Genomic DNA, 27,331 nt, shown 5'->3' with positions numbered 1-27,331 from the left:
CCTCGCCTGATCCAGCAGAACGCCTCTTGTTGCACACGATTTATTTCCCAATCAAAATGCCTACTTACTTCATGCAGCAGCTGGTCTAACCTAGTTTTGGTGAGAAGAGCAGTCTCATTCAATTATAACACAACGTGTATAAGTGAACATCTCTTACCCTTCCCACATGTGTCTGTGAGAGATGTCTGGGGCTTAGAAGAACTGAAGAATGGACATAACCTCAGGCAGTGGTAGGGTGAGGGAGAAGATGGGAAAAGGGGGGATATCTGCCCTACAGACTGCCACATCCCACCACTCCCAGATGCAATCTATGCTTTGGCCAAATCCAGTTATTTGCAGTGTCCCAAATTTGGCATATTCTCTTTCCTTTGCTATTCTCTCGCCCGGAACACATATCCCCTAATTCTCTGCTTGTCCTTCAGGCGTTGGCTCAAGCATCCCCCTTCTGGAATCCCTTCTCATCTCTTCCACACTGCAGTGAGGGCCTCTCCCCTGTGTTCCCACAGCACGCTGGGAGATGTCTCCTGAAACACCGAGAGGCCACACCGTTCCCTCCTGATCTGTCCGTGGTACGTGTCTGGGTCCTATTTGCCCTTGCCTCCTGAGCAACTAGCAGGAGGCCTTGCTCTTAATAGGCAGATAAACTCTAAAAAATGCTTTATTACAGTGATGTGGTTTTCATAAACAATTTTTCTTTTCTTATTTTAAGTCTTATCCAGTGTTGTTGCCTCTAATGCTCTCTATTTAGCCTCTAAGTTTTCTCAAGTGGTATCAAAGAGCAATCATTAATTTTCCATTTCCACTTACAGTCACGTCTAGTGTACATCCTTCAGTCAGTCAGTCAGCTCACACCCAGGAGGCATATGCCTCATGTCAGGCGGCGGCCTTCAGGAAGACAGTGCCTATCCCCGAACTGTGGATGCTGGGGGAGCTGACCAGAGCTAGCTACAACACCAAGACAGAGGGGGGACCTCCCCCGGTGAGGGGACAGACAGCTGTCTACAAGGACTGACAGGAAGGCAAGACCACCTTCTGGGCAGGGAAAGTCCAGGACATTTTCACCAGGGATTGACTTCAGAAAATCCACACTATGTAGCAACTCACAAGGGGGTTATTTGACACCAACAAGCTACAAAAGAACAAACACCATGGCGAGCACCATCACGGACGAGCGGTGCCCGGGTCACCGTGCGGGTCCAGCGCGCAGCAAAGCCCTCTTTACCTCCGCCTTCAGAACGTGCATCAGGTTGCCCTTTTCCATGTACTCCATCACCAGGGAGTAGCTCCCTTCTTCCATGATGACGCCCAGGAGCTTCACCACCCGATTATGTCTCAGCCTATGCATCATCTTGCCCTCCTCAAGGAGGGAGTCGTTGTACCTGCGGGACAGAAAGGTGCTGTTAACATGGGCGGAGTTTGCGCCCTTGTCCCTTGTGCCCCCAAGAAACACAGTACGCGCCTCCCACGCATCACATGCTGGTGTTGGAGCTTGTGCATGTACTGATCTCCTCCAGGCCCAGACAACGGGCATCCGCAGGCACAGGACTTTCTCGTTCCTTCCCAGTGATGGGCAGCAAGCGCTCAAGAAATCTCAGAGCGACGAACGAATGAATGCAAAGTATGTGAAGAGCCGCAAGGAGAGGCAGCTGGACAAAGGGCTGTGTTAGATGGCATAACAGAAAATTCACCTCTCTTGGTAACCACTCTGGCAAGAAGAGAGGGAAGTAAAACAAGTCCACCAACTGCTTTAAAGAGAGGGCTTCTGGAACCTCTAATTAATGGCCTACATTTTGTTTTTCTATAGGTAGGGCTGGTCCCCACCAAAACCGTGCAGCAAGTAGGCAAGTCTATCTCACTGACCCCTCACATTGTCTTCTCATTGCCTCCCTCATCACTCTTCATCTCCTTCCCTTTCCCTAATTCCTTCCCTTCGCTTCTCTTCCATTGTCTATTAGCTGTGGACTTTTTGCTAACCAGCCTCCGAATCCTCATTTAGTAGTACAGGGATAATAATAACCAGCTCGAAGGGTTATGGGACAGCAAGTGTGCCCGCTGACACCCCGCGGTCTGTCTCCTAACGCCTGGGCCATGCTTATCCACTGCCCTGCCCTGGCCCTCCACAGTAATTCTTCCCATGGCCAGCCCGTAATTTGGCCCACCCACCTCTGCTCCCAACTCACTCAGTGCGCGTGGGCCCTGTGTACACCTTTTTCAGTATTACAAGTCCATGGGATCTGTGTAAACACAAAGACACCTTTCCGAAGCCCCCACTGTCCAGATGCTCCTTCTCCAAAAAGTCACTAGATTTCATCTTAATGTCATCCAAGGACATGGCTGGTTTCCTTGTGAACCCTCAGAATGTCCGGAAATGCACCACTTTTTCCCCCTCAGAGCTGTGCCCTATAAAACAAAACAAAACCAAAGAATTTCAGGTAATTAGACTATTGAATACTTTTAGAAAATAACAGGTTTTAAATAATTATGAACAAAAAGAATGAATTTGAAGAATATAAAAACGCATTATCTAAAAAAATAGAAAGGTGTAAAGGATGAGGATTTGAAGAATTTGTATATAAGTGCTATGAAGTCTACAGTGTATACAATCTCAACACAGAACTGTTTGCTTCTCCTTCTACCCTTCTTCCATTCATTTTCCCCAAACTGAACTGAAGAGTAAAAACCCATGGGGGACCATAATGAGATACCATTACACAACTACCAGAATATCCAGAATTTAAAAGGCTGAGACCACCATATACTGGGGAAGATAAGAAACAACTAGAATTCTCATACACTGTGAATGGGAATATAAAGTGGTACAACCACTTTGAGAAAAGGTCTGGAGGTCTCTTATAAAACTAAACATACACCTAAACTATGGCCAAGCAATTCTAATCACAAAAGAAATGAAAATATATGTCCCCAAAGACTTCTATGATGTTCACTGCAGCTTTATTCATGATAGCCCCAAACTGGAAACAGTGATGCAGCAATAGGAGAATGGATTAAAAAAAAAAGATTGTATATTCATACAATGGATTACTACTCAGCAATGAACTACCAATACACACAACAATGTGGATGAGTCACAAAAGATGCTAAATAAAAGGAGCCTAGTACAAAAGAATACATACTGTATAACTCCATCTATGTTAAGTTCTCCAACAAGAAGATGGAAATGTTGGAAAAGGAGCACCTTTCCAGGGACAGGTTGCCCAGGGACAGGGTGAGGACTGCATGGTTTGGAGCATGAGGAAACTTTCTGGTGTGATGGTAATGCTCTATCATCCTGGTGAGGGTTAGGGTTACACAGGTATAAGCATTTGTCAATACTTAGCAAATCTTCCATCAAAAGAAAAATTTGTAAACATACTGAACTCTAGTTAGTGGTGTGCATGCTGAAAATATTTAGGAGGAAGCGTACTGATATCTGCAATTTACTTTGCAGACAGACTGGTGGATAAAGAGTGTGTTAAACAGATACTCTGTGATAAAGCAGGCCAAATAAAATAATATTGATGGTGGACACGTAAAAGTTCACTGTAAAATTTTTAAAAATTTGTTTCTACATTTCTATTTTTATTTATTAATTTTTCCCATATATTCCTCACCCAGTTTCTAATAGTACATATGTCAAAACTAAGAAGCCAACATTGTACATTACTATTAACTAAACAACCTACTTGATTCTGATATTACTCATTTTTTTACGAATTCCCTTTTTCTATTCTAGGATCCAACCCAGAATACTACATTGCCTTTTATAGCTTGTGATTTTTAAATTTTTTAAAACTTTTTGACCCCCTTCACCCATTTCTCCCAGCCCCTGCCTCTGGCAACCCCCAATCTGTTTTCTGGATCTATGAGCTTTTTGAGTTTTTTTTTTTAAGATTCCACATATAAGTGAGATCAAACAGTATTTGTCTTTGTGACATTTCACTTAGCATAATGCCCTCAAGGTCCATCCATGTTGTCACAGATGTCAAGATTTCCTTCTTTTTTATGGCCGAATAATATACATATAAATCACATCTTCTTTATCCATTCATCTACTGATGGACTTTTAAGCGATCTCCATATCTTGGCTATTGTAATTGATGATGCTATGAACATAGGAGTGCATATGTTTTTTTGAGTTAGTGTTTTTGTTTTGAGTAAATACTCAGAATTTTTTAGGAAGCTTCATACTGTTTCCATAGTGGCTAAAACAATTCACATTCTCACCAGCAGTGTACAAAGGTTCCCTTTTCTCCACATCCTTGCCAACACTTGTTATCTTGATTGTATGATAACAGCAGTTCTAAGAAGTGTGATGTTATACCTCATTGTGGTTTTGATTTGTATTTCCCTGATGATGAGTGATGCTGAGCATCTTTTTACGTGTCTGTTGGCCATCTGGATGTCTTCTTTGGAAAAATGTCTATTCAGATCTTTTGCTCATTTTTTAGTTGAATCTTTTTTTTTTTTTTGCTATGAAGTTGTATGAGTTCTTTATATATTTTGGATATTAAGCTCTTAACAGACATATGATTTGCAAATATTTTCTCCCATTCAGTAGGTTGCCTTTTCATTTTGTTGATGGTGTCCTTTGCTGTGAAGAAGCTTTTTTGTTTGATGTAGTCCCACTTGTTTATTTTACCTTTTGTTTCTTTTATTTTTGGTGTCAGATTCAAAATATCATTGCCAAGACCTATACCAAAGAGCTTACTGCCCATGGTTTCTTCTAGAAGTTTTATGGTTATTAAAAGAGTGGGCATGTTACATTCAAGTCTTTAATCCATTCTGAGTTAATTTTTTTGTATGGTTTAAGATAGTGGTCCAGCTTCATTCTTTTGTATGTGGCTGTCCAATTTTCCCAACACGATTTCTAGAAGAGATTGTCTTTTTCCCATTATATATTCTTGGCTTATTTATTGTAAATTAATTGACCACACACGTGAGTTTATTTCTGGGCTCTCTATTCTGTTCCACTGATCTATGTGTCTATTTTTATGCCAATACCACTGTAGCATTGTAATAAAGTCTGAAATCAGGGAGTATGATGCCTCCAGCTTTGTTCTTCTTTCTCAAGATTGCTTTGCTGATTCAGGGTCTTTTGTGGTTTCATATGTATTTTAGGACTGTCCTATTTCTGTGAAAAATGCCATTGGAATGTTACTAGAGATTGCTTTAAATCTGTATATTGCAGGGTGCCTGGGTGGCTCAGTCAGTTAAGTGTCTGCCTTTGACTCAGGTCATGATCTCCAGGTCCTGGGATTGAGCCCCACGTAGGACTCCCGGCTCAGCGGGGAGTCTGCTTCTCCCTCTCCCTCTACTTCTCCACCCGCTTGTGCTCTCTCTGTCTCTCGCCCTCTCAAATGAATAAATAAAATCTTTAAAAAAAATAAGAAATCTGTATATTGCTTGGGGTAGTACGGACATTTCAACAATATTAATTCTTCCAATTCACAAGCATGGAATATCTCTCCACTTATTTGTGTCTTCCTCAATTTCTTTCTTTAATATCCTGGAGTTTTCAGTACACAGATCTTTCACCTCCTCAGTTAAATTTATTCCTAGGCACTTTTTTTTTTCTTTTGATGCAATTGTAAACAGAACTATTTTCTTAATTTCTCTTTGGTAGCTCATTGTATAGAAACACAGTGGATTTTTGTATTTTGATTTTGTATCCTATAACATTACTGAAATCACGTATTCTAATAGTTTTTTGATGGAATCTTCATGGTTTCCTATATATTTTATCATGTTTTCTGCAAATAGTGACAGTTTTGCTTTTTTCTTTCCAATTTGGATGCTTTTTATTTCTTTTTCTTGCCTAATTGTTGTGGCTCTGACTTCCAATATTATGGGTTTTTTAAGATTTTATTTATTTGACAGAGAGAGAGAGTACAAATAGGGGAAGCAGCAGGCAGAGGGAGAAGCAGGCTCCCCACTGAGCAGGGAGCCTGATGCGGGACTTGACCCCAGGACTCTGGGATCATGACCTGAGTGGAAGGCAGACGCTTAACCGACTGAGCCACCCAGGCAGCCCGACTTCCAATATTATGCCGAATAAAAGTGGCAAGAGTGGGCATCCTTGGGGTGACTTGATCAGTCGATCAAGCCCCACATCAGTCTCCCTGCTCCATGGGAAACCTGCTTCTCCCTCTCCCACTCCCCCTGCTTGTGTCCCTGCTCTCGCTGTGTCTCTCTCTGTCAAATAAATAAATAAAAATCTTAAAAAAAAAACAGAGTGGGCATCCTTGTCCTGTTCCTGATCTTAGAGAAAGAGCTTTTGGCTTTTCACTATTGAGTATGATGTTAGCTGTGGGTATAAAATCTTTTGAGTTTTTCACTTTGAAATTTTTCATAATAAAATATTGTGAGGCAGGAAGTTTAAAAAGAAAAGCACCTGAGGGATTTCTGAAAATGCCTGGCCTGATGGTGGTCTTGCATAGTGGCCTGTGGCACTCTGGCTCAGGTTACCATCTGCACCTTGTACAAAGGCTCTGGGTAGACCATGTCACTCCAACAAAATTCACATATCAGCACAGTAGACAATGCTATGGACCATCTTTCTGTAACATGAGACATTGCCAAACAAGAGGAATCACCCTCTGGAAAGAAGCACATCTATGTATGGGGTAGACAGGGGGTGGGGGAGGCTACCCAGAGAAAGGGCATGAAGATGAGAAGCAGAGGGTGGTGATGGTCTGAGGCAGGCATTGAAGGAGAGGTAGCAGAGCCACATTATTGTGGAAAGAGCACAGGCCTTTCTTTTTTGAGTATGAACTCTAGTTCTGTAATTTATTAGCCCCATGACTTGTGTAACTTCATAAGCCTCAATTTCCTCATTTCCAAAAGGAAAACAGATTTGTTGCTTGCTTAAGGGTTCTGGCTATGGTTGGACCAGCTGCCCACATTTATCCACATTTCTCCCATTTTAATGGGCTTTGAGAATGGCAGTGTGCTGCTGGGATCCTCTGCTCAGCAGTTCTCTACTGATCCATCCTTGTGAGAATGGTAGGGTGGGGGGAGATAGAGTAATTTGTTCCACTCTCCCCTACAACCCTCTGAGGGCACATTCTTCTCTGGGCTCATCCTGCTCATCCTTCAGGTCTCAATGAAATGTCATTTCCTCAAGGAAGCCATCCTAAGTCTTCCCATTAGACATTTTCATAGCACCCTTTACTTCTCCCTTGAAACAGTTAAGATAGCTGTAATTTGAGAATTATTTCTAATTAATTATACAGGATGCAGGAAACTATCTTGTACACTGTCTGTAGTGCCTAGGACAAAACCAGACATATGGCAGGTTTTGTCCTAAGCACTGATCAGGAACAGGACAAGGATGCCCATTCTTGCCACTTGTATTCAACATAATGTTGGAAGTGCTAGCCACAGCAATAAGGCAAGAAAAAGAAATAAAAGGTATCCAAATTGGAAAGAAAAAAGCAAAGCTGTCACTATTTACAGAAGACATTATATATAGGAAACCATGAAGATTCCATATGTCCTAGTTGATCATTAAATGGATAATTATCCGTTAAAAAGAAATATTTAATTGTCCAAAAATAAAGGATACAGTTAAATGAATTACAGGACATTCATAAGATGGAATATCATATAACAATTCAAAGTTATAGGTAAAAATAAAAAACATATTTACAGGGAGATGGCTAGATATACATACAGAAAAAAAAATGAAGATACCAAAATGTTAGCAAGGATTATATTTGGATAGTAGGGTGATTTTTACTTTCTTCTGTACAGTTTTACATTTTCCAAATTTCCTACAATAAGCATAAATTACATTTATAATAAAACATTCCTTAAAGGCAATAATTACTTCACTCAGTATTTCTTTAATCAAATCAGAGATGCTGAGATAGATTATTGACAATGATGGTCCTGGCAACATTATACAGAATGGCAAAAGCATATAAAACAATTTACATACACAGAAAAGAGAATAAGTTATAGCCCATCTACACTCTGAAATACATCTAGCAGTTTTCAAAAATACTGTTGTATATGACCTTTTAAAAAAAGGCTCACAGGCAGAGTAAAGAAACAGGAAGGAATTATTAACTGTGAAATATGCCATTTGAGTATAAGATTTCAACTTTTCTGAGGAGTTCTACTTGCTCTCTCTCCTTCAGCCAAGATCTTGTCTCCTGGAATTTGCCAGGATCAGCTAGGATTTGCAGGGCCTCCTGCCAGCATAATGGACCTCAGGGGGAAGGAGGCCTCCTGGTGATTCCACTGCACTTTGTGAAGTTGGCTCCTGATCAAATCAGTTCTCTTCTCAGTCTTGGAGTTTGCTGGTTTAGTCTGACCTTAATCTTATGCACTTCTTGCATGGTTCCCAGTGACTTCTTTTGCTTTTACTGCTTTTGTTCCTTTTTTTTTCCATGAACAATTCAACTTTATAAGTACCAAATATCTTAGGAAGGTCTTGTGAGTGGTTTAGATACCCAACAGTCACAAAAATACTGAATGTAGGCAGGCAGAAAACCACATTATAAAGCCATGTTACAGAGTAATTAACGAAAGCACCCTGCCCTCTTACATCATCTTAGATAACTAATTTCAATTAATAATGTAATTGTCTCCATTTTAATGGGATTTCTTAATTTTTTTTCATAAATGGATGTTAATTCAGGGACTCAGAAAAGCAAATTTTGTCCACTGAAATTAACTGACAATTTCAAGAAATTTCACAAATTTCTAAAATTTATTCTAAGGCAGGATGAATCTATATATCAAAATACTCACATCTATATTCAATTTTGTTTGTCAATTATACCTCAATAAAACTGGGGGAAATACAAATAAATAATAAATAATAATACCAAGAACAAAGGCAGAATTAATTTCTGATATTAAAAGATAGTGGTTACTATAAGATAAAAGACAGGAGATAGTGAATGAGAGGAGAGAGACACAAGAGCTTTCAGGAATGATGGCAATGTTCTATTTCTTAACCTGGGTAATGTTCATTTTGTGATACTTCATAGAGCTGTACAATTATGAAATGTGCATCTCACATTGATTATGTTACACTTTAATAAAAAAAGTTTTAAAAAGACTTTAAAATATTCATACTTACCTTTCAGTGCTAGAAGACTATTTTTTTCAACTTTTCAATGATGATCATACATCAAGAATCAGAAAATGTCAGTTGCCTACCTATCATTGCCTTCCTTTCCCCTGCTAATAGAACTCTGATTTTACTCAAGTATCCAATGTGGACTTCTCAAAGGTTCTTTGATTGTAACGGCTTAATACTTTGCCCCAGATAAACAAGAGCTCTGAGTAAGGAAGAACCAAATGAAGAGCAAAGGACAGGACTGGAGGAGTTCAACCAGGTATTATCATATACGTTAGCAGATTATGACCCCATGAAGTAAGTTTTATTCTTATCATTCCAATTTAGAAATAAAGAAACTAAAATCTGGAGTTAAATGATTCACCTAAAGTGGTAGATCCTGGCACTGAACTTTTGTTTCTTCATTCAAACTTCCACTATCAATTCGCTAACACATGCAACTTCTCTAGATAGCAAACTATAATCTTTGTTAAAATCCTATTCGAAGACTCAATCTTATAGCTTTGCTCACCTATATTAAATGAATATGCTACAGTCAGAAACATGGGGAATGCACAGACTAAATTTTTAAAACATAATATGTGGTTCAAAATCAGTATTTTACAGGTTAATGCAGTCAATCATTTTTGCCAGAGTATAACATCCAACCAAAGCATGGGAACCTATATATATTTTTTCAAATTCCAGATCATATTGGTGGTATTAACATATTATGGATTAATAAGGACCAAATAGTAGTTAGCCATTTTGGAAGTTGATATTTTAGGAATTTTTCTTAATTCCCATTAATACTCACATTCTTAAAAGTGCAACATATGGGGGAGCCTGGGTGACTAAGTTGGATGGGGGCCTGACTCTTGACTTTGGCTCAGGGTTATGAGAATGAGCCCCACATGGGGCTCCAGTAGGTGTGGAGCCTGCTTAAGATTCTCTCTCTCTCCCTCTGCTCCTACCCACCCCCCAAAAAAGTGCAACATATCTCTGCGGCTCAATATAGTGAAGAAGAAAATGAAAATGAAAGTTAATCATTATTACTGTTTTATTAACAATAATTGTAATGATACACCCTAAATTTTATTTATTTTTTTAAAGATTTTATTCATCTATTTGAGAGCGCACATGAGCAGGGGGGAGGGGCAGAGGGAGAAGGAGACGCAGACTCCCCGCTGAGCAAGGACCCTATGCAGGACTGGGTCTCAGGACTCTGGGATCATGACCAGAGCCAAAGGCAGAGACTCAACTGACTGAGCCACTCAGGCGCCCGATACACCCTAAATTTTAAACAAAGTCTTCACTTTTTGTGTTTAGAAGAGCTTCAGTTTTCCACATTGATTGACTACAATTTCCTCCTTCCTCTGGCACCTACCCGGTGTTTACAAAATGCAGATCAACTACTAAGTCACTCTATGTTCCAAAGGTTACTTGTGCCTTGATTTCCTCGGGTGTAAATCAAGGGAAGAATTAATAGTGGTCTAAAGACCGTAGGACTTCTGAAAAGTTGGTTGAATATAACAGCCTTGGGCTTTGTCCAAGATAAACAAGAGCTCAGGGCAAGGAAGAGCCGAAGGATCAGCAAGAGACAAAGAAATAACCGCCGCCCCCCTCCATCGGTGGGGTTTTGTCAAATGCTTAGGAAAGGAGTATGTAGCTTAACCTCTTCAAACCCTGACAAGATTCTGCAGCACTTCGTAAAAACAAACGCCACTGACTACGTAAGAGGTCTCCTAGGGTTCTGACATTCATCCCTTCCGTCGCTGTGGAAGCGGACCCTTCTTTTCCATTTGCCAGCTCACAGCTAAGATTATGCGGAAATGCTTTGCAAAATGCTTTATCTCTGCAACCCTCGCGCGCGGCCCCAAGGGCAAGAGTAAAAGCCCTTTCAAAGGCTTGGTAAGCACTCCTAGCCCAGGAGCAGTACGTAATCCTATTACGACGAGAGCATGAGCCACCGTATCTTAATGATTGCAATAAAAACCCATCATCGCTACGAAACAACAACGATAGCAGCAACCCACCGCCACACCGTCCTCCTGGCCCGAGGGCAGGTCTACGCCCTTGGACGGAGTTAACACCTGGTGAGCAACATCTGGAAAAAAAGGAGCGCAGCTGGGCTTTTGACAGTTCTACAGCCGACTCAGGGAAATTCCATAGGCCCAGCAGGCCGCCCTACTTCCGGGAATACCGACGGCTTTCCCATAGCTCAACTTCCCCCACCGCCGCGAGCCCCGCCCACCAGCCGAAAGGCCCAGTCACTGTTAGACTTCCGGTGGACGCCGTCCCCGCCCACCGCCCGCCCGCCTAATCAGGAAACCCCACCCCTGCCTGGAAGCCGGTCCCTGGCGAACCTGGATGTGGCAGCCACTGCCTCCGCGCAGACGCACCCGGAGTTATTTACTTTCGTTTCCGCGGCAAACTTCCCGAGGCCTGGGTAAGGAAGGAAAGAGGCAGCGGTGGGAGAGTCCGGAATTACTCCGACGCCGCGACAGCCTCGCCGGGACAGGCAGGGGGCGGACGCCCGAGCCTGACACGGGGGTCGCCGGGGACAGAGCTCGTCGGGCTCGGAGAGGCCGAGCCGCAGAGTGGCCGCCCCGCTGCGCGCTCACCGCGCTCGGCTCTGTGGGCCCCGCTGGTCAGTGCGCGTCCGGCCGCGCGGCCCGGGCTCCCTCCTTGCAGCGGGACAGCGGGCTGGCGCACCTCGAGATGTGGGCCCGCCAGGACCGCCGCGCTCCGGGAGCCCCGGTCCGGAGTCCGCGCCCTCTGGGTGTCGAGTGAGGGCTCTGGGGCCGGCGAGAGGGCGTGGACTGTTCGCTCCGCCTCCGCGGGCTCCGGAATCGGGTAGGAGGAGAGCGCCTGCCCCGCGGCCAACCGGCCCTTGCACCAAGATTTTAAATTCCGGGGATGTCACCCAGAGGATCATGGCTTTACTTTGTTTTAAAGTCAGCTGGGAGGCCAAAAGAGGATATATTACCTAATCATAGAAACCGCCGCCGCTGCGGAGAAGCAGCTTAGCCTAGGGTAAGCACTGGGTAGATTCCACCACTCCCCCCTACTCCCACTCTGAGCTCCGCGCGTCATCAGCCCTACAGCTTTAGGCAAATTACCATTCTCGTCTCTCCCTTCAGCTGTGAAGTGGGCATAATAAAATCCGCTCTGTGGAGTTGTGGAGAAAAAATATATTTATCTTGCAGTCCTTTAGAATGGTGATTGGGAAGTCTCAAGCAAAATGGGAGATGCCACATTATACATAGCATGATTACATATTGTAGAAAGATACACAGTTGACCGCTGAACACCAGGGGTTTGAACTGCAGGGGACCACTTATAGGTGGGTATTTTCGGTAAATACAATAGAGTACTGTAAATGTGTTTTCCTCATATTTTGAACATGAGACTAGTTTATTGTTAGAATACAGTATATAATATATATTACGTATAAAATATGTGTTAAATTGACTGTTAGTGTAAGGCTTCCAGTCAACAGTAGGCTATTAATGAAGTTTTTTGGGGAGTCAGAAGTTATATGTCAATTTTCAACTGTGTGGGGTGGGTACCTCTAACCCCTGTATTCCAGGGTCAAATGTATACTTCAAGAGAATAAGAAGCCACAAGCTGGAAGAAAATATTTGCAAAAGACATCTGATAAAGGACTGTTATCCAAAATACACTAGAAATTCAACACTTAAAAAAGGAGCAACCCAATTAGAAAATGGGCAAAAGATGTGAACAGACACCTCACCATGTAGATGACAAAAACACATGAAAAGGTGCTCAGTATTATAGGTCATTAGGGAATTGCAAATTTGAAACAACAATGAGATACCACTACATACCTATTAGAATGGCTAAAATCTAAAACTCTGATGATACATGTTGGTGAGGTTGTGGTGCAACAGGAATTCTCATTATTGTTGGTGTGAGTGCAGATTGGTACATCCACTTTGGAGAGAGTTGGGCATTAAAAGCTGAAAATAATCTTACCATATCATATGATATCATATCATATCATATGATCCAGAAACCACATGCCTTGGTATTTACCCAAGTAAGTTGAAAGCTTATATCTACACGAAAATCTGACATGAATGTTTATAGCACATTTATTCCTAATTGCCAAAACTTGCAGGCAACCAAGGTGTTCTTCAGTAGGTGAATATGCAAAAAAACTTGTCCATCCATACAGTGGAATATTATTCACTTAAAAAAAAAAAAATGAGCCATCAGGCCATGAAAAAGCATGGAGGAAGCCTAAATGATTATTTCTAAGTGAAAGCTAATCAGAAAAAGCTACGTAATATATGATTCCAACTATATGACATTCTGGAGAAGGCAAAAATATGAAGGCAGTTAAAAAAAAAAAGATCAGGGGTTGTCAGGTTTGCAGGGAGATGGAGAACAGGATTTTTAGGGAAGCAAAACTATTCTGTATAATGCTACAGTGGTGAATACATTATACATTGTCAAAACCCACAAATGTACAACAAAAAGAGTGAAATCAGATGTGAACTATGGACTTCGCATGATAATGTGTCAGTGTTCATTAATTGATTATTAACAAATACGCCACACTGGTGCAGGATGTTGATGGCCGGATAATCTGTGTGTTTGCGGGTAGGGGAGGGAGGTAGAGCTCTTTCCACTCAATTTTGCTTTGAAACTAAATCTGTTTAAAAAAAAAATTGTTTATTTTAAAAATACCTATAAAAAAAGATGAAAGGGGTACCTATTCATTCAACAAACATTTCTGCCTAATGTATGCTAAGCAGGTACTAGATAATAAGAATATCTGATGGTAGATACAAGTAATACAGAAAGGCATTCATTCATTCAATAAATATTTGCAGAGCACCTTTTGCAAACACTAAAGACTGAATTTTGAATAAATAAAAAATACCCTTACGGAGCTTACATGCTAGTGGGGGAGATGAATGAGGAAACTATGTAGTATGTTAGTGGTAAGTGCTAAGAGAGAAAAAAGAGCACCAGAGTTGGATTGGAGATGTGCATGTATGTATGGGGAGTGGATCACGGTATTAGATGGATGTCCAGGTGCACAGGTGATATTTGAGTAAATAAAGGAAGTGAGGAAGGAAACCATGAGGATATTTTGTGGGAAAGCAAGGACAAAGGCTCAGAGATGGGAGCATGGCAAGGAGGTGCCTGAGAAGGAACGAGATAAAAAATAGTAATAGAGGATGAGATCAGAAAAGTTAGGTAGGGAGCAGGGGAGACTATGTGAGGCTCTGTAGGTGATTTAAAGAAGTTTGTCTTTTACTCTGAATTATGGAGTCATTGAAGGGTTTTGTGCAGAAGAGAACATGCTCTAAATTATAATGGAATCATTTTGGATGCTGAGTTGAAAATACACTAAAAGCAGGCGCCTGGGTGGCTCAGTTGGTTAAGTGACTGGCTTCAGCTCAGGTCATGATCCCGGAGTCCTGGGATCGAGTCCCGCATCGGGCTCCCTGCTCGGAAGGGAGTCTGCTTCTCCCTCTCACGCTAACCCCTCTTGTGCTCTCTCTCTCTCTCTCAAATAAATAAAATAAAAAATCTTACTTAAAAAAAAAAGAAAATACACTAAAAGCAACAAGAGCAGGGGTGCCTGGATGGCTCAGTTAGTTAAGCATCTGAGGGTTTTTTTTAAGATTGATTGATTGATTTTAGAGGAAGAGCATGTGGGGTGGGGAGGGGCAGAGGGAGAGGAAGAGAGAGAATCTCAAGCATACTTCCCGTTGAGTGTGGCACCCAAGGCAGGGCAGGGCTTGCTCTCATAACCCTGAGATCATCACCTGAGCCCAAATCAAAAGTCAGAAGTTTAACGAACTAAGCCACTCAGAGTCTGACTCTTGATTTGGGCTCAGGTCATGATCTCAGGGTTGTGAGATCAAGCCCTGCATCAGGCTTCTTACTCAGTGTGGAGTTTACTTGAGATTCTCTCCTCCATCTGCCCCTCCCCCCGCTTGCTTACTCGCTCTCTCTCTCAAATAAATAAATAAAATCTTTTAAAAAATAAAAGGAACAAGAACAAAGCAGAAAGACAAGTTTGAAGGTTATTACAGTAATGCTGACAGGATAAGGATGGCTTGAATGAGAGTGATAGCAATGGAGATAGTGAGGAATTTTCATATTCTAGCTAAAATTTGAAAGTGGAAGTGATGATTAGCTTGGAGATCAGAAACGGTGTGAGAAATGAGAAAACCAGAAGTTTTCTGTCCTGAGTGTAATGGGAAGGACAGAGTTGCTGATGGAGAAGACAAAGTAGTGACAACAGCAGGTTGGTGGAAATACCAGGAGCTCTGTTTGAGCATGTTAAAATTTGAGATGGCTATTAAATGCTCAGGTGGAGATGTGAAGTAGGCAGATGGATATGTGAGTATGGAGTTCAGGGAAGAAGTCCAGGTAGGAAATAGAGATTAGAATGTTATCAACACATGGATGGTATCTAAAACTAAGAGGCAAGATCTTCAAGGTAGGGAATGTTGATAGAAAAGAGGAGAGGTCTGAGGAATGAGCCCTGAGGTTCTACAGTGTTTAGAGGTTGAGATGAAGAGGAGCCACTAGGAAAGTAGGGGAAAACCAGGTCAGAGAGGCATCCTTAAGAGAGTGATCAGTTGTGCCAGTTGCTGCGAATAAGTCAAGTAAGATGTGGCCTGAGAATTCACCATTGGATTTGATAACATGGAAATTATCAGTGACCACAGTAATGTAAGTTTTAGTGGTACAGTGGGAGCAAAAGCAAATTTGGAGTATATTCAAGGAAAAGTTGGAGGAGATGGGGAGGAAAACGAGACACTGTGAATATAATTAGGTCTTTAAAGGAATTTTCCCCCAAAAAAGGAATTTTTCAGAAAACAGAATGAAATTGATAGGGGAGTCCCTTAGAGAGGCAATTGTTCCATAAAAATGGAAATGTTATCTAGTAAGGGTAATGATAGAGGTATGTGCCAGGTTCTGTGGAAACCAGAAAAAGTTCCACTTGAAATGATAATTCTATTCTAGAGCAAAAGAATCAGGAAAAAGTTCACAAAGGAAGTCACATTTAGGTTGAATCTTAAAATATGAGTATTCTGGTCTCCAGAGAACTTCCTATTCTGGTTTTCAGAGAACATTCAGAATGAATCCTTTCATTGAAAACAATAATGGAAAATGGACAAAATATATAAAATGACTTAAGGCATTGGAGAGCTAATTTCCTTGCTTTTTTTTCTGGGGGTATATCTAATTCTGTGCAAAGGGTAATAGAACCTAAGCAGAAAGTAGCAGTCTCACTGGGGACATCAGAGTTTGGAACTTGAAGAGCAAAATCTCAGAAAGAAGAGAACTATAAAGAAGTGACCCCCAAATTATCATTTTTATTACACTCCAGTGGTTGGCTGATGACTAAACCATGCATATGTAGGGACAGACTCCAAGAAACCCAGCAGGCAAGAGCAGACCAGAGGCTAAAAGCTGAGCAGGATTTTCAGCAGCTTCATAGTGCTAGGGAGATAGAGGTTAGAATTCAAGTCCTCCCAAAATGAATGGGTCTCAGAAAACACCCTAGGCTTTCCATTAATATCTCATAGAAGGGACAGACCCTAGGAGTCAGGACCATGCTTGCCTTAGCCTGTTCAGAATGCTAAAACAAAATACTATAGGCTGGGTAGCTAAAACAATACACATTTATTTTCTCACTGTTCTGGTGGCTGGAAGTCTGAGATCAGGATGCCAGCATGGTCAGTTTCTGGTAAAGATCTCTCTTCCTGCCTTGTTAGTAACCACCATCTTGCTGTGTGTTTACATGACCTCTTCTTTGTGCACTTGTGGAGAGAAAGCAAGCTCTATGGTGTCTCTTCTTACAAAGGCACACATCCCAACATGAAGGTTCCATCCTCATGACCTCATCTAAACCTAACTACCTCCCAAAGTCCCATCTCTAAATACCATCAGATTGGGAGTTAAGCCTTCAATATATGATTTGGGGCGGGTAATATACAATTCAGTCTATAGCAATTCCCTTGAAGTAAGAACATGACCCAAGAATAAGGTCAAAATTGAAATAACCCAAATATAACAAAGCACAGCTTTGACCCACCTAAACAGGACCATGGTAATTTGCTGGTAAAGTATGTGCTTGCCAGAGGAAACAACACTTTTTGAAGGTAGGCAACACTATTCTGTACTTCTACACTTTTTTGTAATATCTGGCATCCAATAAAAAGGTATGAAACATGCTTAAAAATAATAGAAATTTCAAAAAACAGGAGGAAAACACACAAGAGAAATGGCATCACTGGTGATTCAAGTATTGAATAATCAGATAGGGACTTAATTATGATGAGGGGCACCTGGGTGGCTCAGTCGGTTATGCATCTGCCTTCGGCTCAGGTCATGATCCCAGGGTCCTGCAGTTGAGCCCTGCACTGGCTTCTCCCACTCCGTCTGCCCGCTGCTCTCCCTGCTTGTGTGCTCTCTGTCTGAAATAACTAAAATCTTTAAAAAATAATTATGATGAATATTTTAAACAACTTTGATGAAAAGATGAAGAATCTCACCCCAAATCTGAAAACTGTTTAAAAGAAAGCCAAATGGAGATTCTAGAACCTGAAAAATATTATACTTGAAGTTAAGAAATCAAGTGGATGGATGGGGCGCCTGGGTGGCACAGTCGGTTAAGTGTCCGACTCTTAGTTTCGACTCAGGTCATGATCTCAGGGTCATGAGATTGAGCCCCACATTGGACTCCGCACTCAGCGCTGAGTCTGCATGGGATTCTCTCTCCCTCTTCCTCTGTCCTTGATTATGCTCTCTCACTGTCTCTCTCTAAAAATAAAATAAATAAATCTAAAAAAAAAATCAAACGGATGGGGTTGATATCAGATAAGAGCAAAGGATTAGGGAAGTGGAAGATAAGGCAGTAAAAAAATATCCAGAGTGAAGAACAGAAGGGAAAATAAATGGAAATAGGGGGAAAAAGAAACACAAGAGGTATATGGAACATGATGAAAATGTCAAATATTTATGCCATTGAAATACCACAGAGAGAGAATGGGATAGGAGAAATATATAAAAAATTACTGACCAAAAATATTCCAAATTTAATTGTCAAGCATTAAGCAACACATTCAAAGAACTTTGTAAACCCATACAGGATAAATACAAAGAAAACCACACCTAGACACAGGAAAGTCGGCTAACAATAAAAGCAAAAAAAAAAAAAAAATCTTAAAAACAGCCAGAGGGAAAAGACCTATTACATTTAAGACAGTAACAGCAACACAGATGGCTGATTTTTCAGCAGAAATTGAAGTCAATGACTTGTTCTCTTTAATGTGCTGATAGGAAAAAAATATATTTATATTCCAGTCTAAAATTCTGTAGCTAGCTAAAATGTCATTCAAAAATGAAAGAAAATACACATTTCAGACAACTAGAGCTTAGGGGATTTATTGTCAGAGAGCTGCACTACAAGAAATACTAAAGGAATTTCTATAGGCTGAAGGAAAATGATCTCAAAGAGAGCACAGAATGACAAGAAATAAAAAAGCACACTGGAAAGGGTAAATATATGTGGATAAATATAAATAAATATTGAATGTTTAAAACAATTATGATGATGATGACTTGTGGGCTGTAAAACCTATGTAGAAATGAAATATGTGATAACTAGTACAAAAGGGTTAGAGTTGAGAAAACAGAATTAAACTTTTTAGTTTCTAGCATTGTTTGTGAAGTGGTAAAATTCTAATTTCTGGAAGACATACCCCAAAATAAATAGTTTAATTCCTATAAGATTAATATAAGAATGCATAGGTAAAAAACTAATATGGTGGAAATACAATAATATAAAACTTTTGAGTAATCCAAAATGAGATAAGGAAGGAGAAATAAAGGAATAAAGACAGATGGGACAAATAGATGGCAAATAACAATGTGGTAGACTTAAATTCAATTATGTCAATGATAGTATTTTGTGTAAACAGTTTAAACACTCCAATTAAAAGACAGTGTCATGTGAAGAAAAGTACAAAACCCAATTATACATTTTTAAAAGAGCCACATTTTAAATATATGGACCTAAAGTCTAAAAGTAGAATAATAGAAAAGATAAACAGAAAGTAGAATAACTAGAAAAAAGTTGGCATAACTATTCTGATACCAGGCAGAATAGAATTTAAAGGAAGAGATGTTGCATAACAATAAAATAGTCAATTGGATGAGAATATATCACAATTCTAAATTTGCATGTGCCTAATAACAAAAAGATGTTAACAGAACAAAAATAAGAAAAAGACCTACAATAATAGTTGAATATTTTAACAAACTTCTGTCAGTAATGGATAGAAAAAGCAGACCAAAAAAATCAGTAAAGATATAGAAATATTTGAATAACCAAAACAAACTGACCAAATTGACATCTTGGGTGTCAATGTAGAAAATTTAGAAAACTAAATTCAACAACTGCAGAATATCCATTCTTTTAAGTACACATGAAACATTTGCCAAAACAGACAATATCCTGCACAATAAATCAAGTTTCAACAAGTTTCTAAGGATTGAAGTCATATGGAATATATTCTCTGGCTACAGTAAAATTAAAGTAGATATCAATAACAGAAAGACAACTAGAAAGTCCCCAAATACTCAGAAATTAAGTATCACAATTCTAAATAGCCAATGGACCAAGAAAATATTAAAATAGCAATTAGAGGGATGCCTGTGTGGCTCAGTCAGTTAAATGTCTGCCTTTGGCTCAGTTCATGGTCCCAGGGTCCTGAGATTAAGTCCTGCATTGGGCTCCTTGCTCAGCAGGAAGCCTGCTTCTCCCTCTGCCGGCCACTCCCCCTGCTTGTGCTCTCTCTAACAAATAAATAAATAAATAAAATCGTTAAACAAATTAGAGAATGTTTTGAACTAAATAATAATAATATGTACAACGTGTGTGTGTGTGTGAGAGAGAGAGAGAGAGAGAGAGAGAGAGAGAGATGAAGCCAAATCAGTGCTTAGAAGGGTATTTTGGCCTCTAAATGCATGCATTATAAAATAAGAAAGGTTGAAAATCAATTATTTGAGTTTCCATCTCAAAAATCTGAAGAATAGAAAAGCAAATTAGACTTAAAGAAAATATAGTAAGGTTCTAATACATATAAGAGAATAAATCATTGTAATAAAAACAAACATACAAAAGAAGAAATCAAGAAAAAGTTGATCCTTTGTAAAGATTAAAATTAACCCCTGAGCAAGATTGACCCAGTTGAGGGAGAGAGCGAGAGCACCCACTGATATTAAAAATGAAAAAGATGACATCAATACGGAATTTTAAAGCATTAAAAAGAAAATGAAGGATTACTATTAACCACCTTATGCCATTAATTTGACAGTGTAAATGAAATAGATACATTTCTTGAAAAATATAACTTGTCAAACCTGATCTAAGAAGAAATAGAACATTAGAATAGTCCTATATCTCTTGAATAAATTGAAGCATCTTTAAAAATTGAAGAAAACACCACACCCAAATAAATGACTTCACTGGTAAGTTTTTCTAACCATTGAAGATGAAATAGTGCAAATTCTACACAAGCTTTTCTGGAGAATAGGAAAGGAAACTTTTCAAAAGTTTTTAATAAGTCCAGCTTACTCGTGGTAGCCAAACCTGACAAGGACAGTGCTAGAAAAGAAAATTACATTCCAATATATCTCATTACCATGGGTGCAGACAATCCTAAGTTGGATATTATCAAATTGAATTTATAGACAGAATAATACATTATGACCAAGTAGGTTTTATTTCATAAATGCAATGTTATTTTAACATTCAAAAATCAGAGTAATTTACCACATTACAGAAGAAAAAAATCATATGATCTCAAAAGATACAGAGGAAGGATTGGTAAAAATTCAAGATTTGTTCATGATAAAAACCTTTAACACTAGAAATAGAAGATAACTTCCTTAGTCGGATAAAGAATATTTACAAAAAACTATAAATAACATCATACTTAATAGCAACAAATTAAACACTTTCCCTTGAGATCAGGAACAAGGCAAGGAGGTCCACTATCACATCTTTTCAAAATTGTACTGGAAGTTCTGGCCAGTACACTACAGAAACAAATGAGAATTAAGACATATAAATATTGGAATGGAAGAAATAAAACTGCCATTATTTTCAGATGAAATGATTATGTGGGTAGAGTATTCTAAAGGATCAAAAACAAACTATTAAAATTAAGTGAATTTAGTAAGGTCAGATGGATTAAAAATAAATATTAAAAATAATCTGTATTTCTGTATCTAGCAAGAAGTATTAGAAGATGAAGTTAGAAAAGCAACAGCATTGAATTATAATAGCATTAAAAGCAGGAATTAATACAGTGAAAAATATGTAGGACTCTACAAAAAGAAATACAAAACATTGCCAAGAGACATGAAAAAATACCCAAATAAAGAAACGGATGTTTCCTGTTTCTCAACTCATAGAATTGATGTTGTTAAGATGCTAATTCCCCCTAAATCATTTTTTTTAATTTCATGAATTGTGCTTTTGATATCAAGTCTAAGAACTCTTTATCTCAGCCCAGGTCATGAAAATATTTTCCTGTATTTTCTATTTAGAAGTTTTATAGCTTTATGTTTTACATTTAGAGGTATGATTTATTTGAGTTAATATTTATACAGGGCATGATGTTTAATTTAGATCAAATCTCTTTGTCTCTCTCTCTCTCTGAATATGGATGTCTAATTGTTTGGCACAATTTGTTGTAAAGACTATCCTCTGAATTGCTTTGGCACATTAATCAAAATTCACTTGTGTTGTCCAGTGTCAGTTCCACATGTAAACAAGCTAATATCCCTGATGAACATGGATACAAAAATTCTTTTTCTTTTAATTTTATTTTATTATGTTATGTTAGTCACCATACATCATTAGTTTTTGATGTGGTGATCCACGATTCATTGTTTTCGTATAACACCCAGTACTCCATGCAGTATGTGCCCTCCTTAATACCCATCACCGGGCTAACCCCCCCCCCCAAACCCTCAGTTTGTTTCAAAGAGTCCATAGTCTCTCATGGTTCATCTCTCCCTCTGATTTCCTCCCCTTCATTTTTCCCTTCCTTCTCCTAATGACCTCTATGCTATTCCTTATGTTCCACAAATAAGTGAAACCATATGATAATTGACTTTCTCTGCTTGACTTATTTCACTTAGCATAATCTCCTCCAGTCCAATCCATGTTGATGTAAAAGTTGGGTATTCATCCTTTCTGATGGCTGAGTAATATTCCATTGTATATAGGGACCACATCTTCTTTATCCATTCATCTGTTGAGGGGCATCTCGGCTCTTTCCACAGTTTGGCTATTGCGGACATTGCTGCTATGAACATTGGGGTGCATATGGCCCTTCTTTTCACTACATCTGTGTCTTTGGGGTAAATACCCAGGAGTGCAATTGCTGGGTCATAGGGTAGCTCTATTTTTAATTTTTTGAGGCACCTCCACACTGTTTTCCAAAGTGGCTGTACAAATTTGCATTCTCACCAACAGTGTAAGAGGGTTCCCCTTTCTCCACAACCTCTCCAACATTTGTTGTTTCTTTCCCTGTCCATTTTTGTCATTCTAACTGGTGTAAGGTGCTATTTCAATGTGGTTTTGATTTGAATTTCCCTGATGGCTAATGATGATGAAGATTTTTTCATGTGTCTGTTAGACATTTCTGTATCTTCTTTGGAGAAGTGTCTTTTCATATCTTCTGCCCACTTTTTGACTTGATTATTTGTTTTTTGGGTTACTTAATTAAAGAATATTTTGTAAATATTCTTTATCCGACTAAGGAAGTTATCTTCTATTTCTAGTGTTAAAGGTTTTTATCATGAACAAATTGTTGAGTTTTGAGAAGTTCTTTATAAATCTTGGATACCAGCCCTTTATCTGTAGTGTCATTTGCAAATATCTTCTCCCATTCTGTGGGTTGCCTCTTTGTTTTGTTGACTGTTTCCTTTGCTGTGCAGAAGCTTTTTATCTTGATGAAGTCCCAAAAGTTCATTTTTGCTTTTGTTTCACTAGCTTTTGGAGATGTATCTTGAAAGAAGTTGCTGTGGGCGATGTCAAAGAGGTTACTGCCTATGTTCTCCTCTAGGATTTTGATGGATTCCTGTCTCACATTGAGGTCTTTCATCCACTTTGAGTTTATCTTTGTGAATGGTGTTAGAGAATGGTCGAGTTTCATTCTTCTGCATGTGGCTGTCCAATTTTCCCAGCACCATTTGTTGAAGAGACTGCCTTTTTTCCATTGCAAGTTTTTTCCTGCTTTGTCAAAGATTATTTGACCATAGAGTTGAGGGTCCATATCTGGGTTCTCTATTCTGTTCCATAGGTCTATATGTCTGTTTTTGTGCCAGTACCATGCTGTCTTGGTGATCACAGCTTTGTAATTTAGCTTGAAATCGGGCAACGTGATGCCCTGAGCTTTGTTTTTCTTTTTCAACATTTCCTTGGCAATTCGGGGTCTTTTCTGATTCCATACAAATTTTAGGATTGTTTGTTCCAACACTTTGAAAAATGTCTTTGGAATTTTGATCGGGATGGCATTGAAAGTATAGATTGCTCTGGGTAGCATAGACATTTTAACAATGTTTATTCTTCCGATCCATGAACATGGAATATTTTTCCATCTTTTTGTGTCTTCTTCAATTTCTTTCATGAGTGTTCTGTAGTTCCTAGAGTATAGATCCTTTACCTCTTTGGTTAGGTTTATTCCGAGGTATCTTATGGTTTTTGGTGCTATTGTAAATGAAATCGTTTCTCTAATTTCTCTTTCTACAGTTGCATTGCTGGTGTATAAGAAAGCAACTGAGTTCTGTATTGATTTTGTATCCTGCCACATTACTGAATTGCTGGATGAGTTCTAGTAATTTGGGGGTGCAGTCTTTTGGGTTTTCCACATAAAGTATCATGTCTTCTGCAAAAAGAGAGAGTTTGACTTCTTCTTTGCCAATTTGAATACCTTTTATTTCTTTTTGTTGTCTGATTGCTGTTGCTAGGACTTCTAGTACTATGTTGAACAATAGTGGCGAGAGTGGGCATCCCTTGATCTTAAGGGAAAGGCTCTCAGCTTTTCCCCATTGAGGATGATATTCGCTGTGGGTTTTTCATAGATGGATTTTATGAACTTGAGGAATGTTCCCTCTATCCATATACTCTGAAGAGTTTTAATCAGGAAGGGATGTTGTATTTTGTGAAATGCTTTTTCTGCATCAATTGAGAGGACCATATGGTTCTTCTCTCTCCTCTTATTAATGTGTTCTATCACATTGATTGATTTGCGCATGTTGAACCACCCTTGCATCCCGGGGATAAATCCCACTTGGTCGTGGTGGATGATCCTTTCAATGTATTGTTGGATCCTATTAGCTAAGATTTTGTTGAGGGTTTTGGAATCCATATTCATCAGGGATATGGGTCTGAAATTCTCCTTTTTGATGGGGTCTTTGCCTGGTTTGGGGATTAAGGTAATGCTGGCCTCATAGAATGAGTTCAGAAGTTTTCCCTCTGTTCCTATATTTTGAAACAGCTTCAGTAGAATAGGTATTATTTCTTCTTTGAATGTTTGGTAGAATTCTCCAGGGAATCCATCAGGCCCTGGACTCTTGTTTTTTGGGAAGTTTTTGATCACTGCTTCAATCTCGTTACTGGTTATTGGCCTATTCAGGTTGTCAATTTCTTCCTGTTTCAGTCTTGGCAATTTATGGGTTTCCAGGAAGGCCTCCATTTCATCCAGATTGCTCAGTTTATTGGCATAGAGTTGTTGATAATAATTTCTAATAATTGTTTCTATTTCCTTGGTGTTAGTTGTGATCTCTCCCCTTTCATTCATAATTTTATTAATTTGGGCCCTTTCTCTTTTCTTTTGGATAAGTCTGGCCAGTGGTTTATCGATCTTATTAATTCTTTCAAAGAACCAACTTCTAGTTTTGTTGATCTGATCTACTGTGTTTCTGGTTTCTAATTCATTGATTTCTGCTCTAATTTTAATTATTTCTCTTCTAATGCGTGGCTTAGGCATCGTTTGTTGCTTTTTCTCTAGTTCTTTAAGGTGTAGTTAGTTGGTGAATTCGGGATTTTTCTATTTTTTTGAGTGAGGCTTGGATGGCTATGTATTTCCCCCTTAGGACCGCCTTTGCAGTATCCCATAGGTTTTGGACCAGTGTGTTTTCGTTCTCATAGTTTTCTATGAATTGTTTAAGTTCTTCTTTGATATCTTGGTTGACCCAAACATTCTTGAACAGAGTGGTCTTTAGCTTCCAAGTGTTTGAATTTCTGCCAAATTTTTTCTTGTGATTGAGTTCCAGTTTTAAAGCATTGTGGTCTGAGAATATGCAGGGAATAATCTCAATCTTTTGGTATCGGTTGAGACCTGATTTGTGACCCAGGATGTGGTCTATTCTGGAGAAAGTTCCATGTGTGCTCGAGAAGAATGAGTATTCTGTTGTTTTAGGGTGGAATGTTCTGTATATATCTATGAGGTCCATCTGGTCCAGTGTGTCATTCAAAGCTCTTGTTTCTTTGTTGATTTTCTGCTTAGACGATCTGTCTATTACTGAGAATGGATTATTGAGGTCTCCTACAATTAATGTACTGTTATCAATATGACTCTTTATTTTGGTTAACAGTTGGCTTATGTAGATGGCTGCTCCCATGTTGGGGGTGTAGATATTTACAATTGTTATGTTGGATAGACCCTTTAAGAATGATATAGTGTCCTTCTGTGTCTCTAATTACAGACTTTAGTTTAAAATCTAATTTGTCTGATATAAGAATTGCTACCCCAGCTTTCTTTTGAGGTCCGCTGGCATGGAAGATGGCTCTCCATCCCTTCACTTTCAATCTGGATGTATCTTTAGGTTCAAAATGAGTCTCTTGTAGGCAGCATATGGATGGGTCCTGTCTTTTTATCCAATCTGCAACACTGTGCCGTTTTATGGCAGCATTTAGGCCATTCATGTTGAGAGTGATTATTGAAAGATATGAATTAATTGCCATCATGTTGCCTGTGAAGATGTTGTTTTTATAGATTGTCCCTGTAAATTTTTTTTTTTTAAGATTTTATTTATTTATTTGACAGGGAGAGACTCAGAGAGAGAGGGAACACAAGCAAGGGGAGTAGGAGAGGGAGAAGCAGGCTTCCCGCCAAGCAGGGAGCCCAATGTGGGGCTCGATCCCAGGACCCTGGCACCATGCCCTGAGCCAAAGGCAGACGCTTAACAACTGAGCCACCCAGGTGCCCCTGTCCCTGTAAATTTCTGTTGTATATCATTCTTGTGATCTTTCTCCTTTTATAGAACTCCTCTTCATATTTCTTGCAGGTCCGGCTTACTGGTCACATACTCTCAGTTTCTGCCAGCCTTGGAAGCTCTGCATCTCTCCATCCATTCTAAATGACAGCCTTCCCAGATAAAGTATTCTTGGCTGCATGTTCTTCTTGTTTAGTACCTATTCTCCTGAAGCTGTTTCAAAAAGTAGAAACAGAAGGAAAACTTCCAGACTCATTCTATGAGGCCAGCATTACCTTAATCCCCAAACCAGGCAAAGACCCCATCAAAAAAGAGAATTTCAGACCCATATCCCTGATGAATATGGATTCCAAAATCCTCAACAAAATCCTAGCTAATAGGATCCAACAATACATTAAAAGGATCATCCACCACAACCAAGGGGGATTTATCCCCAGATGCAAGGGTGGTTCAACATTCGCAAATCAATCAATGTGATAGAACACATTAATAAGAGGAGAGAGAAGAACCATATGGTCCTCTCAACTGATGCAAAAAAAGCATTTGACAAAATACAGCATCCTTTCCTGATTAAAACTCTTCAGAGTATAGGGGGAGAAGGAAAGATGGCAGAGGAATAGGGGACCCTATTTCAACTGGTTCCCGGAATTGAGCTGGATATCTACCAGACCACTCTGAGCACCCACGAAACCAGCCTGAGATGTAAGAAGATCTGGATCTCTACAAACATAATATCGCAGGCGGTTGGTTTTGAGGTACGAAGCACGGAGCCATGATTCCGTGGGCAGATATTGGAGGATAAATGGCAGCGGGAGGGAGCCTGGCCCTGGGGATCCTACACTGCCGGTGACCGACAGCCTCATGCGCTGGGGACGGGGCACAGACTTGCAGACCGGTAGCAGCGGGGAAAGGACTTTAGGGCAGCCCCCAGGGCAGAAACCTGGAGCGGGGGGGGGGGGGGGGGGG

The 27,331-nt window shown here is 39.6% G+C and overlaps 1 protein-coding gene across 9 annotated transcripts in view; it reads right to left on the bottom strand.

Moving 5' to 3' along the window:
- Window positions 1-27,331, bottom strand: part of RIPK1 (receptor interacting serine/threonine kinase 1) — a 74,823-nt gene that overhangs the window by 28,985 nt on the left and 18,507 nt on the right. Inside the window, exons 1-4 of one of the 9 annotated variants that reach the window (XM_032424641.1) lie at window positions 11,695-11,920; window positions 11,437-11,515; window positions 2,181-2,400; window positions 1,223-1,379 (exon numbers count right to left, since the gene is read on the bottom strand). In XM_032424641.1, the coding sequence (XP_032280532.1) occupies window positions 1,223-1,379; window positions 2,181-2,332 (309 nt within the window). In that variant the 5' untranslated portion in view covers window positions 2,333-2,400; window positions 11,437-11,515; window positions 11,695-11,920. The other 8 variants (XM_032424643.1, XM_032424639.1, XM_032424640.1 and 5 more) reach the window with 8 other exon arrangements.

Source organism: Phoca vitulina, unplaced genomic scaffold (genome assembly GCF_004348235.1).
Source record: "Phoca vitulina isolate PV1807 unplaced genomic scaffold, GSC_HSeal_1.0 scaffold31, whole genome shotgun sequence".
NCBI classification, from domain to species: Eukaryota; Metazoa; Chordata; class Mammalia; order Carnivora; family Phocidae; genus Phoca; species Phoca vitulina.
Note: the sequence above shows the minus strand (reverse complement) of the source record. Positions and strands in the feature narration are given on the sequence as shown.